Raw genomic sequence first — 19718 nt, forward strand, 5'->3', positions numbered from 1 at the left:
CATTATACATTCTACAAATATTATTCTCTCTTAATATCATTTCGCTTTAAGAGCACCGCTTTGTGCATCTTTCCCGGGAGTTAGCCGCCTCGGAATCCTAACCGTCTGAGATGTTGTTGGGATAAGACAGTTCACCGATAAAACGATTGGAATGATTTCGGTGGACGTCACCCCCAAATTTCGGTCATCTCGTGAGCCAGGTCGAGATATTTTCTCTTTTTCTCAGTTTCGGCATTCAAATTCAAATTCAAATTCAAAAATCATTTATTCATGTAGGACATTTTAGCCGCTTATGAACGTCAAATTTTTACATTATAATTTTATATTTTCCCTACCGTCCAGTTCGGTATATAGATCCAATTGAGAAGAACTGGCAAGAAACTCAATTGAATTACTTTTTTTTTAAAGCCAGTTTATTTACAATGTATATTTATATAGGTGTCTATGTCTAACATTAAATGAAAATTCAGTGCATGAACAACTATTGCCATGCACACTCGTCATTCAAGTAATCGTTTAGTGAGTAATAGGCTTTGCTCAGTAAATATGATTTAACAGATGTTTTGAATTTATTTAAGGGTAATTCCAACATATCCTTTGGTATCTTATTGTAAATTTTTATACCTATTCCCATAAAAGACCTATTAACTTTTTCTAAACGATACTTGGGGACAGCAAGTTTGTCTTTAAATCTAGTATATTATGAATATTGCTGTTTTTTGGAAATAAGTCAAGATTTTTATGAACATATAGAATATTTGAATATATAAATTGAGAAGCAACGATGAGAATATTTGCCTCTTTGAATTTCTCTCTTAATGAGTCACGACTCTTCATACAGTAGATCGCTCGAACGGCACGTTTTTGTAATATGAATATATTCTTAATATCTGCCGCTTTTCCCCATAGTAATATTCCATAAGAGAGTAAACTATGAAAATAACTAAAATAGACTAATCTAGCAGTATCAGTATCAGTGTACTGTCTAACTTTACGCACGGCAAAAGCTGCTGAACTTAGTTTCGCTGCAAGGCTTTGAATTTGTGCACCCCATTGTGTTTTATTATCTAGTGTGATTCCTAGAAAGACAGTAGATTCTATAAATTCGAGAGATTCGTCATTTAATTTAATATTGCAATTAATATTAAAACTTTTAGATAGAGAGAAATTAACACATTTTGTTTTTTTAGCGTTTAACATAAGATTGTTAGTTGTAAACCAGTGCAGGAGACGCCGCAAAGCACTATTTACATCGTCATAATTATTAGTCATTCTATTAACTTTAAAAATCAATGAAGTATCGTCTGCAAACAATACTATGCCGCATCTATCCTGCATTCACGAGGTTCTCGTCATGTGGTATGGTGACATCCACCAAAAACACCCTCAGAGAGTGCCCGAACACAGGCGGGGTTACCATTCCATTATTATCCATCAAAAAAAAGTTATTGTCAGCAATGGGCATGTAACAGCCCCATTGCAATATACTCAGGTCATATATCAGGTCGACCTCCACGCGGTTACCCCTGGAAAACATCTTGAATATTTTTTTATGCATTCATCACTATGGGCCAACTGACCTGATTTCCTTCTCACCTATCACCTGTCACTGATACCTCGTCTCGTACACCGATAGCGCGGTACGGATAGGCGGGGTTACCGTTCCATTTTCATCCATTAAAAAAAATAAACAAGCATATATTACAAATAAAGGATTGTGAATAAAAATAATAATTGATTGAGAGATATGCCAACAACAGTATTCCTTTCTTGGCATAACTGAGAAGACACTTGCCAGACACGGATAGCAGAGAGACGGTACAGTATATTTGATAATCGGCCAATATATAAATATTATCACTCTGCACTCCTTCTCTATATAAACTATAAGTGTGCCAAATTCCATACTCCTCCGTCCGTACAATTTTAGTAAAAAAGGGTACAAAAAGGGTTTTGCTTCACGTATTAATACATATATATATATATATATATATATATATATATATATATATATATATATATATATATATATATATATATATATATAAACAAATGTCTCTTCACAATCTTTGGTTTGTTTTTATTTGAACTTAATGAAGATACCAACAAAATTCAATTTAATTTATTAATTTTGTATCTACTTTACACACCATTTGTAATTACCAACTCGATCCAGTATTTCTGATTTGTTGTTTGATTTTAAGTGGTGCTCTCTCTTTCTCTCTCTCTCTCTCACACACACACACACACACAAACAAATAGGTATCACTGAAAAAATATATATATATATATATATATACTATGTAGGAAAACTTTAATTATAACAGATGTTATTGTTTTTAATTTAGCGCTAGTAAACAGGTTTTTTGCTCCGTAAATATTAATGGCCAGATTACCGTGGCAAAATTAAATCATTCAACTAACTTCTAAGAGAAAGTTATCAATTCCGTCGTATTTTTTTTTTTATTAGTTACCTCATAACTCCGTCAGTTGTAAACCGATTTGGAGGGGGAAATCGCCTATTAAGCTTAAAATAAATACTAAATCATCTTTCCTATCGACCCGTGCGAAGCCTTGCAGTTTGCAAGTTATTCTAAAGTTCAAATGAAATACACTAATCGTTCACTATATCGATTATCGATTGATCGATAAATAAAATCTATAAGGAGTCGTAGCCACTGCACTAGTGCTATTTATAAAGTCCGCATTACGTTCGAATGAAACATAACAGAGTAATCAAAGCAAACCAGTTGAGAAATAGCTGCGCACGCGTCAGATGCGCACACGAGGTACGTAATATTATATTATTATATTTGCCACCAACTTGCTGGAGTTCCGTCGAATAACCACAGAGTGTTTGTGTTCAGAGATTAAGGCTCTAAAGTTATTTGTAGTTTAGTCTACCAGAGGGAGATTTTGTACAAAAGTCGATTGCTTGGGTACATCTGTCCGATTCGTGTCTCTACCGTGAAGCAGTTGTGTTTGCATGGCTGTGTTTCGGTTTGAAGGGTGGGGTATGGCGTGAATTTACTGGGTACAGAGAAATAACATCTGAGTCCTCAGGTATGGCAACGCATGGGGGGTATCGTGGGCGAAACAGTATACTCTATTATGTTTATGGTTAAACACAACTGCTTCACAGTAGGAACATTGGCATTATCTATCTATACTTATAATAAATCTGTAGAGAGGTCAATTCTGTACATGAAATATATTTCAAAAATAACTATCAGGGGGTGATTAGTGATCGATACTGATGACAAAAATGCAATCAGTAAAATTTTTGTCTGTCTGTTCGACGACAAAAACTATTCGACGGATTTCAATGAAACTTGGTACAATTATTCTTCATACCCCTGGGCAGGTTATAGTATACTTTTCATCACGCTACGATCAATATGAAAGCACTGAAGGGAAATGTGTCCATTACATCAAAACACTATGAGGAAGGACATGGTTTACTTATTTTACGAAAAACGACGGAAACGCGGACGAAGTTGCGGGCAACAGCTAGTCTATAATAAGGATAAAAACAAATAATATGTAGCCATTTAAATATTTGTATATATATATATATATATATATATATATATATATATATATATATATATATATATATATATATATATATATATATTTTAATGGATGATATTGGAATGATGACCTCGCCTGTGCTATCGGTATACACTGGCGGGGCACCAGTGAGAGATGATTGGTGAAGATGAATAGGCAGGTCAGTTAGCCCATCGTGACGAATTTAACGATAAATCAGTCACGATGATTTCCAGGGGGAACCGCGTGGACGTCGACCTGGTAGGGTATATTGATAGCAAGTGGAACTAGCCTCCCCATTACTAACAATCCCTTCCCCCCATAGAAAATCTATATTTAGAAAGGTACTTCACAAGCGAAGAATAAGAGTGGATAAAATACATACATATCTGTCACGCCTGTCTCCCATTAGGGTAGGCAGAAACAATGGAACGCCAAATGTTATATTTATCAGTTACAATATCTATATACTGTGACCTATAACGGATATATTAAGTAACAGTTATTCAATGACCACAGCAGAATATCAGTGCTTTGCTCTTCTGAGAGCAAAGCAATAAACTGAGTTTTTTTTTTGATGCATGAAAATAGTATTGTAACCTTATATATATTTATCCCTTTTTACTGTGTATGCCTGTATTATGTGTATGTTTGTATTGTTGTGTACTGTAAGTAATGCAAATAAATTATATATCTATATATCAATATATATTATAAAGAAACAACACAAAAAAATATTTATAAAAAAAAAAATACCCGATTATTGTGGACGATATTGAAATGCTTGATGACATTTACGTCATCAATGCTGAAAAAACCCAATATATACATATGGGATCGGTACCGATATATTTTTTTAATGGGTGATAATAGTACGGTAGCCCCGTCTGCGCTATCGGTATACACTGGCGGGGCACCAGTGAAAGATGACAGATGAGGATGAAAGCAGGTCAGTTAGCCCATCGTGACGAATTCCACTAGAATTAAACACGATGGTTTCCAGGGGAACCACGTGGAGGTTGATCTAAAAGGGTATATTGCTAGTAATGGGGCTATATGACCCTATTACTAACAACCCCTTTCCCCCCTGGTACCGATATTAACAGTGTCTACTCAGGAATAGCAATGCATGAGGAGTAGGTATAAATTATTTATTAATTACATTATTTAGGCATTACAGTATACTCTGTTATATCCATGGTACTGCTCATGTCTATAGGCGATAGTCAACACTTTCTACTAGGTGGGACGTCAACTTGTCTCCCGTTTTAAATATCATAAAAAAGCGACATCCAAAGGAGGTATTGAATTCGTTAGATTTTTTATTTTTGTCAAAAATAATAAATTATATTGTTACAGGACAAACGAACCAAATAAATAACAGAAGACACTGCAACAATACTGCTATACTTTAAACTAATTTAAGTAAAGTCAGCCGAGTCGAGTCAGCCAAATTAAGTCAGCCAAACAGAGTCAGCCGAGGAGAGTTAACTAAATAGCGACACCGAAATGTCATCCAACGAGCCCGCACCAGTTGTTGAGGAAGTGGTCCAGGTTAAAAAGGTTGGGGAGGCGCAGACTGTATTCTGTCAGTCGAGATGTCCAACAGGCATGATTAACGTTGGCGGTGCGTGTCTAGAAACGGTGCCTGATGACGAATTCGACTTTGTCGAATGCGACAAGACAGAGGACGCCCAGTAAACAATAACGATTTGTATGCCTTTTATATATTCCATACATATTATTGCATTTAGACATGTAATGAGTAAATGTTTTATGAGATTAATTAATGACAATATGAAATATATAACAATATGTAAAAGCTGTTAGTTTATTCAGTTAATTAGCATAAAAATAAAAAAGTTTCCTATGTATATTCCTTGATATGCACGTAACGATTATTAATTCCCTCTTGTTGTCTGTAAGAGATTGCTCTAGCGATAACACCGCCTTTTGTACTTTTATATATATATATATATATATATATATATATATATATATATATATATATATATATTAATTAATCTGTACTTTATGCTACTGTGTTCACTTGAATTGTTTACATACATAAGTTGTTTTTTTTTTATGTTTTCTAGTGCAATTAAGCAGAAGTTATATAAACAAATAATCTATCTGTGCACACAAATTTCCATCAAATTTTGTTTAGCTTAGATTGTGAACGAATAAAGAATATCGAAATAAAACATATTAATTGTAAAAATGTGGATTTTTTTTTACATTTATTCAATCACGATTAAACGGCTGAAACAGATTTGAGTGAAATTTGATACACAGATAGAACAAGTCATAAGTTATAATAATAGCAGGATGTGACAGTAAAAATATTTGGAAGTTCGTTATGAAGATCAAATGGCTAATCAGATTTTAATGAGAATTTAAATAAGAATAGATTATATCCTGGATTAACATGTATAAGCTTAACGCCAGGCTGCAGCTAAAAATCAGTATTTTGCTTTTAAGCAAAACTATCACTGAGCAAAAACATATTTTTGTGTTTCATATTTAAAAGAATGTAATTCATTTGATAGATAGATATCAGATCACTCAGAAATAGATAGATAGATACTCTTTATTGTTTCCTCCAAAATATTACAATAGTAAACTTATTATAGATTTCTCACTGTGATTATTTCTTGTAATTGTTTATATTTATAATAAGTTTACTATTGTAATGTTATGGAGGAAACAATAAAGAGTATCTATCTATCTATTTCTGAGTGTAATTTATTATATATATATATATATATATATATATATATATATATATATATATATATATATAAATTAAAGTAATTACAAAGATTTATTATTTTAAGTATATTAGTTAAATAAAAACCTATGGAATTAGTACATGTGTTTCTTAACTCATCGAGATGAATTCCAAATTCCACCAAGAGCCAACGTTCTCAATCATAAACTGAATTGATTACTGCTCAAAAAATTTTTGTTAATTTTTACTAATATTATAAATGTGAAAGTGAGTTTTTTATACAACTTTAAACAATGACGGCCCACCTGATGGAAAGTGGTAAACGTCGCCTATAGACATGAGCAGATTTGACATAAAATATTGTTTACACATGATATTTATTGCAGACCAGATACATGATTTTTTTGTATGTTTATAATAATTAATGTCATCATTATGGTAAAAATATTTGCGGGGTTTTGCCAGTGGTTGCAAACGCTTAAGAGACGTTTTAATGAGAATTGCCCATAAGAATCGCCCTCCCTTAATCCTTACGACACCCATGGGAATGGAAGGGGTGGCCTATTCTATGCTGGGACCACACGGCAAAATACAATATCATTATACTAAATTTTTTCATTTATGCCATTGTGTGAGTCGCATAATTCTATGAATACATTCTTTCTGCTTTATTTCAATTACTAATAATCCGTTATCACAGCAAATAGTATATTACTGACTCATTTTGATTTCTTTCAGAATGACGACCATGCGTCATCTATCCTAATTTAGGTCTATGACTTCAGGGCTAAATATATCAGAGCGAGACTTTTTTTTATACCATTGAGGTGGCAAACAAGCATACGGCCCACCTGATGGTAAGTAATTACCATAGCCTACGAACGCCTGCAATACTAGGGGCATTCCGCGCGCGTCGCCGACCCTGAAGAAATCTCTTTACCCCCCTTTTGAAGAACCCCATGCTGTAGTCTTTTGGGAAAACCTCGGCAGGGAACTCATTTCATAACCTGAGTGTTGGTGGGAGGAAACATCTTTGAAATCGCGTTGTACGAGACTGCCCAAGGCCAATTCAAGTCATTTGCAAGCGTACCTCTGTCACTTCCGTGTTTCTACTTTTTTTTTATACAACTGGGAATGGCAAACAAGCTGACGGCCCACCTGATGGAAAGTGGTAACCGTCGCCTATGGACATGTGCAGTACCATGGACATAACAGAGTATACTGTTTCGCCCATTATACCCCCCATACGTTGCCATTTCTGAGAACTCAGGTGTTATTTCTCTGTACCCCGTAAATTCACGCCATATCCCACGCTTCAAACTGAAACATAGCTATGCAAACACAACTGCTTTACGGTTGAAACACGAATGGGACAGAGGTACCCAAGCAATCGACTTTTGCACAAAGTCTCCCTCTGGTATATATATAATATAGGACTGGCAGTGCGCATTGTTAACAATCCCTTTCCACCTTTTCTGTAGGTGTCGTAAGAGGCGACTAAGACCGCTTCTCACGACAAGCGCAGCCGTGGGATACAACTAGTTCAATTCTACATGTTAACCCTTCTTTGCATGATTTTTTTTATTGGTGAAATAAATCAAGGTGATATAATTCATGCTTAAAATTAAAGGAAAAATGGTTAAAAAAAATAAATTTGACAGCTATGTTTTTTTTTCTGCAATGGACATTAAAAAGGTATCTAGACACGATCAACTCAAAGTGAACTTGGTCTTTTATATAATTTTTATGCATTCAATGTTATGATGGAAATTTCCACCATTATGCAAAGAATGGTTAAAACATACCATAAATATAATTCGACGAATTGTAATAATTATTGGTGTACAGTTATAAATTTAGAATGAAATGACGTAATGGCGTATAACATCGGGGAACACTGTCGTGGGTGATGACGCATCGCTGTATATCATGACTAGTGATGTGGACACAATAAATGTACAGTTTCATTCATAAAGAAAACCTTATCGTTGAATAAATAGGTATGGAGTGGACTGTACATCCATAGGCCGCCGGTTCATATCCGGCTCGAAGGACCGTGTGCGTATTTGGTATTTCTTGTATGAAATCGATCACAAAATGATTTTACAAACTACAATGATTTTAAGTATAATTAATTTGATGATTAATTATTTTGTTTTAAAACAGACTTTTTTATTAAAAGAGACAGCGAAAATGTTACTGTCAAATAAATTAATTTGTGTTGGGTTGCCAATAGTTGGTTTAAAAAGCTATTTAGCTAAAATATTTTGTTTTCTATTTACTTCTCAAAATCAATTTTGAAAAGTAAATTGATACAAAAATTTAAAAGTTTGAATTAAATCGGTATTTTTCTTTTTTTTTTTTTTATAATATATGCAGGGTGTATGCAATGTATATATGCAGAGACAGGTTGGCTGAAACTAAAACAGTGAATTCAAGCCATTGTTCTGAACTAAAAACTAATGGCTATTTTTTCTGGAAAATTTCGTTTTTTTTTTTTTATTTTAAATCATGTAATATATATAGTATGTAATAATATAAAAAAACAATAATATTTTATAGTGAAATATAATATTAAATACCAAAAATTAGCAATCTAATATTCGTATTAAAATTCTACCGCGCCATTGATCGCGCGTCGTGTGGATCGTAAAATCTATACTTATAATAAATCTGTAGAGAGGTCATATCTGTACATGAAATATATTTCCAAAATAACTATCAGCGGGTGATTAGTGATCGATACTGATGCCAAAAATGCAATCAGTAAAATTTTTGTCTGTCTGTATGTTCGTTATAGAAACATAAACTATTCGACGGACTTTAACGAAACTTGGTACAATTATTCTTCATACTCCTGGGCAGGTTATACTATACTTTTCATCACGCTACGATCAATAGGAGCAGAGCAGTAAAGGGAGATGTGTCTGTTACGTCAAAACCGAAGGAAGGACATAGGGTACTTATTTTACGAAAAACGACGGAAACGCGAACGAAGTCGCTGGCAATAGCTAGTTTCAAATAATTTGCGCGATGTCAAAACGTCCACTCCAAATCCGCTTCGAGCTTATATTGTGTAAGCGAGTGTCCTACTTTTCTATCTCGCTCTAACATATACGCGAATTGTGTTTTCTCTCTTTTATATTGTCAATCTACATCCTCTTTAAAAAGCATCAAAATACTCTCAGACTCCTCTCTGCCTAAAACTTAAATCCATGCTCCTTGTTTTGGGATGAACACCAGACACTTTTGAATTGGTATAATCAACCCCCCCCCCCCTCCATTTTTATAATATAAGATTGATGAACTGGACTCACCTTCTGCTCGTTGTGCACGTAGATATTAGGGTCGTAGAGGACCGGCGGATTCGCCGGATCGAAGTGGTAAACGCTGCCGTCCGGGTTGGTCAGCGGCCGGCCCGTCTGCGGTGCACAAACAGCTTTATAACAACTGTTCAACAAGGGAACAGAGGGGGGGAAGGGATTGTTAGTGATGGAGAATGAGAATCCCATTGCTAGCAATATACCCAATCAGGTCGACCTCCCCGCCGTTCCCCCTGGAAACTATCATGGTTGATTCCTGATGAATTCATCACGATGGGCTAACTGGCCTGTTTTCATTCTCATCTATCACCCTTCACTGGTGCTCCGCCAGCGCATCCCGTTAGCGCAGTCGTTAACCGTCGCCTATAGACATGAGCAGTACCATGGACATAACATAACAGCATATCATGTATCGGTGTTCCAGTACCGTACCTGCGGGTGGATGACGAGCGCGCCGGGCGGCACGGCCGACATGTCGGTGACGGCCCACACCAGCGCCCCCGCGCCGCCCACGCCGTCCACTGCTGGGCTCGAAGAGTTGGCCACTGACACCGCCGGCCCGGTGGGCTCGGGGCTAGCGCCACCTGCGTCAATATACAATTTATGGGGGATTGTTAACAATGGAGGATTGTTAACTGAAAACCCTTTTGTTAGTAATCCACTTCATTAGACTTCTACGCAATTTACCAGGAAAACCATCACGGTCGATTTCGTCACGATGGGTCAAATGACTTGCTTTCATCCTCACGTATTATCCCCTCAATGGTAACCCGCCAGCGTATACTGATAGCGCAGACGGTTATTTTTTTAAATGAATGATAATGGTATGGCAACCCCGCCTGTGCTATCGGTATACACTGGCGGAGCACCAGTGAGGGATGATTGGTGAGGATGAAAAGGTAGGTAAGATAGCCCATCATGACAAATTCAACGATAAATTAGTCACGATGGTTTTTAGTAGGGGGATGAAATATGGAATGGTGTCAAACTCCGCCCGCACTAACGGGTTAACAATAAGTCCTCGGGGCACCATAATTTGGCATGCAACATTGATGAAAATGTATAAATAGTAATTAAATGAGTCATTAAAATTCGTAATGTTATACGTAAGAAAAAAAAAAACAAATATATCAAGAATGTCGAACACTTGTCAACAATAAAGAAAGAAACGTCACTTTCTTTGCATTCTTTTGTCTTTCTTTCTGGGATGTCTTTCAGTCTCCATTTTTAAACAATTCCGTTTCCCCCCAGTCACGACTTCCTTTCCCATAGATGTCGGGGAACCATGGGAGTCGATCTGATAGGGTATATTTAGCAACGGGACTAAAAATCTCCCCATCACTAACCATCCCCCTTATGGAGAAGATTACCATTCCATTATCATCCATTATATAAAAGGTCCATCATTAGGGGTCATTCAAGTATTACTTAACGCAGTGTGGAGGGTGAGGGGGGGTTTTTTAAAACGTTACGAAGCATTATAGGCGCGAACAACGCTTTACACAGTTAACATTTTCCATCAGGCGGGCCGTTAGCTGTAGTAATTTTTTTATTTTATATATTTATTTACAAGAAATTGAAAAGAAAGAAAAGGGATTGTTAGTAATTGATTCTAATTCTTGTGACATCATTGTAACAATACACTGCTGTCATTCAACCTGTCATCCACGCGGTGCCCCCTGTAAACCGATACCGTGGTTAATTCAATCCATTCGTCACGATGGGCTGTAACAGACTTGCTTTCATCGTCACCTATACCCCACTAGCGTATACCGGTAGCACGGGCGGGGTTACCATTCCATTACGTTTAATGTCCCGCCAGTCAGCTGGACACAGGCCTCCCCTATAGACTGCTATAAGGAGAGGTCACCGTACAGGTGACGTCTATGTCCAGCGATGGACAGCTAACGGTTGGTATGAAGACGATAATGGTACAATTACCAGTGGGCGACGGCGTGACGGAGTCAGTGCTTCTCAAACTGAGCGTCTTGTAGCCGGAGCTGGACGGCGAGAGCCGCCAACTGCTGGACGCCAGGTCACCTGCGCATACGCAATCTTTATCAACCAATTAGACATCTATAGGACGGCGTCAACGTTCCACTTTAGTTGGCTTTGTTAAATGAACAGATAGACTGTGGGGGGGGGGGGGGTTATTAGTGATGCGGACTGCCGCTCCCATTTCTAGCAATATACCCAATTGCGATAATTTTGCATTCAGAGTTTGTTCTTTTTTTTTTTTAGTTTTGGTTATAACTTTTTTTTTTTATTTATTTTTTTATTAAGTGTATTAACCTTTAAATACCTGAAGTTTCAAATTTGATACCGGTGTTTGCATTGTTTCATTGTTGAATAAATTTAAATATTTTAATTGTCGTAATGTCTAAAGTATCAAAAATGATACCAAATGTTTTTTCAAAATCTAATATATAAAATTCTCGTGTCGCAGTGTTTGTTACTAAACTTCTCTGAAACGGCTTTACCGATTTTTATGAAATTTTGTGTGCATATCGGGTAGGTTTGAGAATCGGCCAACATCTATTTTTCATACCCCTCAATGATAAGGGTCACCCACATCTAAATATTTTCTTTTTATTTTTTTGACAGTTTTTTTTTATTTTTATTTAATTATGACTTAGCATTGATAAATACATACAAATTCAATTGTTCACGCTTTTACGATCAACCCCTGTTTTTTAATCGCGATTTTTATATGCCGCAATAGGGTTGCAAGATGGCGATCGAATATAATAATTGTAGTAGGATAAATTTTCATGTATAGTTCTCGAAATAATGTATATGGTAAAACAACGTTTGCCGAGTCAGCTAGTATATATATATATATATATATATATATATATATATATATATATATATATATATATATATATATATATATATATATATAAATATCGTTTTGATTTGTTTTCTACTATTTTTCCCCATTAGTAAACACAGTAAAGGGTACACTTATATATTTTTTAATTTAATTAAAAAAATCAGGCTTTTAAGGATTAAGTTTCCCATCCTGGAATCCTGGAATCTCATTAAATGAGTTGAGGGCCGCCTGAAAATCAGCGCTATATAGGTACATCTCGCTGGAGCTGTACATATATAGCAACAGCTGAGGCGGCTCCAGCAACCAGCAAAATTGTTTTTTTTCTTTAACTATTATTAGTGGTAACAAAGACTCTATCTATCTATCTACCCTATCAGGTCGACCCCCACGTGCCCCCCCCCCCCGGAAAACCATCGTGCTGAATTCTAGGTGTATTCATCACGATGTGCTAACTGACCTGCCTCTTCATCCTTACCTATCATTACTTACTGGTGCCTCGCCAGTGTATATTGACAGTGCAGGCGGGGATTTTTTTATGGGTGATAAAGAAATGGTAACCCCGCCTGCGCTATCACAGTAGTGTAAACCACACTGGCGGGGCACCAGTGAGGGGTGATAGGTGAGGATAAAGCAGGGCAGTTGACCCATCGTGACGAATTTGACAATAATTAATCACGATTTCCACCACCATGATTTGGGGTAACCGCGTGAAGGTCTATCTGACAGGTATATTGCTAGCAATGGGAGTAACGCCCCCTCCCCCCGTGCAGGCAGGATTATCATTCCATTATCATCCCCCTTGCAGTACTCACCTTGCCTGCTGAGTAGGCGGGCGTGCGGTGCTTGCGGTGCGTGGTGCGTGGCGTGGGGCCGCGTGTCCCCGTAGCCGCCGAAGCTGTGGCTCTTGGCCACGGCGCCCCGCGCACCCCTCCAGCCGCCACCGCCGCCGCTCTCCAGCGACTGCACCTGTAGACAGTCCATACTATTCATTAAGAGAGTCCATAACAAAATGGAACTTTGCAATTATCTGCCAATTTAAAAAAAAAAAAAAACAAAATCTATGTTTTCGATTGATTATTTAAAATCATTTTTATCTAGCCGCCAATTGTGTGTTTGCACGGGTGTATTTCGGTTTGAAGGGTGGGATATGACGTGAATTTACTGGGTACAGAGGGATAACACCTGAGTCCTCAGGAATGGCAACGCATGGGGGGTATCGTGGACGAAACAGTATACTCTGTTATGTCCATGGTACTGCTCATGTCTATAGGCGACGGTTACCACTTTCCATCAGGTGGGCCGTCAGCTTGTTTGCCATTCTAAGTTGTATATAAAAAAAAAACTTACTTTTAGCAACTTGTTCCTTCCACCTTCCGGTGTGAGCACCTTGACTGGTCCCGAGCCCGTCCACGGCCACTGAGATTCGTCTTGACTACAGTTGTCCTAAATGGGCAATATATATATATGTTAAATCCTGTGGATAATGGCTGTATTTTTTTTTATTATCACAAAAATACAGTGTTACAGAAATTATGTTACATTAGCATTCAGAAACCATGTAGGTTTATATTAATACTAATATTACTGCAGCGGCCAGCAACTGAGGCATTGATGGACGGACGTGCAAATGTGGACCGAGCCGTAGCCGAGGCACACATACGTGAGTCCATCAATGCCTAGTTGTGGCCAAGGCTTGTATAGTACTTTTCTCAAACAATGCGCGAAAATCAAAAACACAATTTTACTTTTTAAATTCAATGACGAATAACGAACAATAATAATTTTTCACGCGCCATAATGTTCCTTTATTTTTTTTTTACAATAAACAGCTTTCTATTTGCAAGCCAGTTCGAAATTTAAATAAAACCTTTTATGGTTAACCCCTATCTCCTTGTTTTTTATCTTGTTTTTATGAAGTCTTTACATTTATCAACTCACAGAATTTAACTTAAGATTTGCCAATATGTAGGCTTTTATAGTATACATATATGTGTAATACATATATGTGTAAGTGCATGCGAGTGTGCGCGTGTGCGGGTGTGTATATGAATGTGTGCATGTGTGCGTGCGTGCGTGTGCGTGTGTGTGCGTGTGCGTGCGTGCGTGCGTGCGCGTGCGCGTGTAGTGTAGTGTAGAGTGCAGGGCGCACCGTGCTGAATATGCGGCGGCGCACGCGCTCGTAGTCGCGCTCGCGCTGCTCGAGCGACTTGCTGCGGCCGCCCGCCAGCCGCCCGCCGCCCGCCTCCTCCAGCGACTGCGCGTCGCGCTTCAGGATCGACCTGCGCCCACTCACGCACTTACACACTATACACATACACATACGCTGGCGGAAGGGACTCTTAGTAATCGGGAGCTTAATCCCCAGTCAAACTTTGTACAAAAGTCGATTGCTTGGCTACCTCTGTCCCATTCGTGTTTCTACCGTGAAGTAGTTGTGTTTGCATGACTGTGTTTCCGTTTGAAGGGTGGGATATGGCGTGAATTTACGGGGTACACAGGAATAACACTTCAGTCCTCAGGAATGGCAACGCATGGGGGGTATCATGGACGAAACAGTATACTCTGTTATGTCCATGGTACTGCTCATGTCTATAGGCGACGGTTACCACTTTCCATCAGGTGGGCCGTCAGTTTGTTTGCCATTCTAAGTTGTATAAAAAAAAAATCCTTGTAAATTTTCGCATTTGTAATATTAACTAATAATATTTATTTATTCATTAGTACATATATGTGTACATGGCGGACTTAATGCTGAAAGCATTCTCTCCCAGTCAACCATAGGGAAGTGTCAGAATACTCGAATGCGGTACTAGTAATTATTGATATACATACATACTAAAATTACATATATAAACGAATAAATATATATGAATAACAAATATACTTACACATATATGACATATACTATATTATACACGAATTTGGGAATAATATAAAGCACTTACTGCTCGGATAAAGTAAAAAAGTGAGTGTGAACGTTTTTTTTAAAGTTGGTATCTTACGTATCGCCACGAACGATCTCTTCCAGGCAACCTTTGGATGGAGAGGAGTAATTGTAAACAGTTCGTCACACAATCTTACTTGGCGTGCGTGTCGCCGTGGCATGTTAAAATCTCCACATACAATAATTTTTTTTTAATACTATTAAATACTTTTTTTAAAATACTGCGGCGAGGGCGGGAAGGTGCTGGTGCACCACTCCCGGAAGCTGGTGCACGGCAGCCGACCACCACTCGTGCCTGCAACAACGACTCCTATAATAACATGTGGTCCCGGCATAGACCAGACCACGCCTTCGTTTCTTTGCGGGAAGGAATTGTTAGTAATGGGGATTGGTAGCCCCATTGCAAGCAATATACCCTGTCAGGTCGACCTCCTCGCGGTTCCCCCTGGAATACATCGTGATTGATTTATTTGGATTCATCACGATAGGCTAACTGAATTTCATCCTCACCTATCATCCCTCACTGGTGCCCGGCCGACATATACTGATAGCGCAGGCTAGGTTACCATTCCATTATCACCCATCAAAAAAAAAACCCTTCCTTTCCCGTGGGCGTCGTAAGAGCCGACTAAGGGAAGCCGAGGGATGGGCAGCATCGTCCCTTTTAAAACATCACCAACGGCTTAGCTGCAGTTGCCAATCCGCTTGCCAAGCGTGACAACTACTTGTAAATGTCCAGCTTATGTCCAACAGTGGTCAGTAAATGCATCTCTTTATTTTTTTTAATGCTCTCACGCGTCTAACTCAGGTGGCGTTTATTCGTTATATTGACGTAGTTATTTAATCACAATCTCTAAAATGATTGGAATGAAATGAAATAAGTTTATTTGCATTTTGTTTGATTTGAAAATGACGTCTCATTTGAGTCGCTGAATACTTGAGAATAACTCCCCCCACCCTCACCCCACATTGTAAATCGTTTTGGAAAATTCATTTTTTTATCTGACAGGATATACTTACAGAGTGGTCCCGTAGAAATTTTATCAAAATCGGTTCAGTAATATAATTTTTAGACCAAAATAAATGGTTTTGTCACGATTGAAGTCGTTTTTTTTTTGTATAATATAGAATTATGTATATATATATATAAATACATATATAATATATATATATATATATATATAAAATATAGGGGTTGAAAAACGATGAAAATTTGATGTTGTATGTATTTTTCAATGCTAAATCATAATAAAATAAAAATAAAAAAATTTGTCAAAAAAATAAAAAAAAAATATTTTGGGGTGGGTCACCCTTACCATTGACGGGTATGAAAAATAGATGTTGGCCGATTCTCAGACCTACGCAATATGCACACAAAATTTCATAAAAGTCGATAAATCCGTTTCGGATTTTCCGTTTCTCCGGAGGAGTTTGGTAACAAACACCGTGACACGAGAATTCTATATATAAGATATATTAGTCTCCCCTATACCAGTATTAGTAGTACCCTAGTAAAAAGACCTTAAGACCTGTGGGGCGTACTGACCGCTCTTGGAGACGAGCACGCAGGTCCTGTTGGCCTGGTCGAGGTGGTGGGACAGCTGGAACAGCGCCGCGCACCGGTGGACAAGCATCCGGCCGTATGACGTCATCACCGGGAACCGCACTATGCACCGGCTGGGAACACACACTTCATAAGACCGCGGGCAAATTGAATTAATAAAATATAAACAAAAAATGTAAAAAGACGGCTGCGCACTGTTTTCTTCATTATTTCTTGTAATTGTTTGTATCATTCGTGTTTCTACCGTGAAGCAGTCGTTTGCATGGCTGGGTTTCAGTTTGAAGGGTGGGATATGGCAGTGAATTTACTGGGTACAGAGGAATACCATCTGAGTCTGCAGGAATGGCAACGCATGGGACGGTATCATGGGCGAAACAGTATACTCTGTTGTGTCCATGGTACTGCTCATGTCTATAGGCGACGGTTACCACTTTCCATCAGGTGGGCCGTCAGCTTGTTTACCATTTTTAGTTGTATGAAAAAAAATCTATAATAAGTTTAGTATTGTAATCTTTTGGAGGAAACAATAAAGAGTACCTATCTATCCATCCTATCTCTAAAGCATTTATATTTTTAGTTACATACATACATACATATCTAAAGTTGTCACGCCTGTCTCCCATTAGGGTAGGCAGAAACAATGGAACGCCAAATGCTTCGATTCAAACAAACCTCTTTCGCTTCTTCCACATTCATCAATCTTGTCATACACGCTCGTCGGTTACGGGTACTTTTAATTTGGCCCTTCTTCAGCACGTCGCCTATTTGGTCGACATACGTCCGTCTAGGGCGGCCCCTACCGACATCTCCATTCATTCTTGCTCGATAAATCTCTTTCGTAATTCTTCTTTCATCCATCCTCTCCAAATGACCAAACCAACGCAACATTCCTTTTTCGATTTTGGTCACTACATCGACTTTCAGTCCACACTTCTCTCTAATCACACTGTTTCTTACTCTATCTTTTAGTAATACCACACATACTTCTCAAAGCTCTCATCTGTACAGCATTTATCTTACTTTCATGCTTCTTCTGCCATACCCACGATTCGCTTCCATACATGAGTGTTGGTGTCAGTACTCCTTGAATTATAGCAAGGCGAGCTTTGCTCGTATATATATATATATATATATATATATATATATATATATATATAATCGAGAGCAATGCACCGTTAACACTGTTAAAATAAAAATAAAAAAATTTGCAAAAAAATAAAAAAAAAATATTTTTTACTCTCCTCTCAATATCTCTTTCACACTTCCCATCCCTCGTAAACAAAGAACCTAAATATAGAAACTCACTCACTTGCTCCACTTTTTCATCTCCTATCATAATCTGGCATGCCGTTAAACTTTCATTCCTCTCAAAAACCATTACCTTCGTCTTCTTCGCATTTATTTTCATACCTTTTCTTGCATACGCTTCATTCATTATAGTCACCATTTGTTGTAATTCATACTCCGACGATGCAAAAAGTACTTGGTCGTCGGCGTATAAAAGAGTCTTAAACAGAGACTCATTCATCCTGAATCTGAATTTTTAGTTTTTTTTTTAATTACTGACCCAGTGTCGTTGACAAGTGAGTGCAGCTCCTTCTCGATCTTGAGTAACGTCATCCGATCCCTGGCGTTCTTGTTTAGGGTCTCCTTGATGAAGTTCACCAGCTCCACGCCGGTCGGCTCCGTCTTCTCCTCAGAGTCTGTTCTGCTTAAAGATAGATTCTTTGGTTTGGTCTCTTTACGCTCCGGGCATCTGGAAGACATATAGCAAAACCATAGATTATATAGATACAGTGTCTCCATACAAATGCTTCGAGAAAAACGGCTCAACTTTTTCATACAATTTAGCGTGACAAATAGTTAAGAGTGATTCCTTTATAACTTCTATATTTATTTTGTCTTATAAATTCTGCATCTTATTAATGCGTAAAAACTCATTTTATTTATTAAATAATTAAATATAGATACGTCAAGATACATTGTGTGCGTAAGTATATAGAGCACTGATAAACAAAACGAGTCAGCTGATTTGACGATTAGCTGACGAAAAGTTGACACGTTTTTGAGGCTCGATGCTTATTAATATCTCGTCGTAGTCGTAGAATACTGACGGATCTATATATATATATAATATTTGTCAGACCCGTCTGTATTCTACGACTATGACGATCTATAACACTTACCATGTTTCTTGTAAATAAATATATAAATAAATAAAGATTGTGTCCCACAATAAACACACTAAAACTATAAAACACCTAAATGTTGTCTGGAAGAGATTGCTTAGCAATAAGACCGCCTTTTGTACTACACTATACGTATTGAAAATTGTTCAACAAATCATGTTATGTTGGTGCAATAAAGTGTTAAATAAATAAATAAAATAAATAAAATCGACTTAAATGTTTTTTATTTACTTTTTATATATTTATAATTGTGACAAAACCAGTTATTTTGATTTAAAAACTAAACTATTTAACCGATTTTGATAAAAATTCCATGGAACCAATCTGTAAATATATCCTTCAAGATAAAAAAAGAATTTCTCAAATCGGTTTACAACTGACGGAGTTATGAGGTGACAAATATAAACAAAAAAAAAATACAAACGAATTAAGAACCCCCTTTTTTGAAGTCGGTTGATTAATAGGTTATTTGAAATGTAAAGCAGTTGTGTTTGCATGGTTGTGTTTCGGTTTGAAGGGTAGGATATGGCGTGAATTTACAGGGTACAGAAGAACAACATCCGAACCCTCAGGAATGGC

At 37.3% G+C, this 19718-nt stretch overlaps 1 protein-coding gene and 1 long non-coding RNA gene across 2 annotated transcripts in view; one reads left to right on the plus strand and one right to left on the minus strand.

Moving 5' to 3' along the window:
* Positions 1-19718, minus strand: part of LOC113517863 (uncharacterized) — a 94344-nt gene that overhangs the window by 26082 nt on the left and 48544 nt on the right. The window contains exons 8-17 of the mRNA XM_052898355.1: positions 18518-18706; positions 16933-17063; positions 15609-15681; positions 15524-15550; positions 14592-14721; positions 13790-13885; positions 13255-13408; positions 11548-11646; positions 10039-10190; positions 9601-9705 (exon numbers count right to left, since the gene is read on the minus strand). Of these exons, the coding sequence (XP_052754315.1) occupies positions 9601-9705; positions 10039-10190; positions 11548-11646; positions 13255-13408; positions 13790-13885; positions 14592-14721; positions 15524-15550; positions 15609-15681; positions 16933-17063; positions 18518-18706 (1156 nt within the window). The remainder of the gene's footprint in view (positions 1-9600; positions 9706-10038; positions 10191-11547; positions 11647-13254; positions 13409-13789; positions 13886-14591; positions 14722-15523; positions 15551-15608; positions 15682-16932; positions 17064-18517; positions 18707-19718) is intronic.
* On the plus strand, positions 2572-5376 carry LOC128201426 (uncharacterized). Its single transcript, XR_008253238.1, has 2 exons — positions 2572-2789; positions 4912-5376. It is a non-coding gene; the product is annotated as an uncharacterized LOC128201426 (long non-coding RNA).

This window comes from Galleria mellonella, unplaced genomic scaffold (genome assembly GCF_026898425.1).
Source record: "Galleria mellonella isolate WM207_F2 unplaced genomic scaffold, CSIRO_AGI_GalMel_v1 utg424, whole genome shotgun sequence".
NCBI lineage: Eukaryota > Metazoa > Arthropoda > Insecta > Lepidoptera > Pyralidae > Galleria > Galleria mellonella.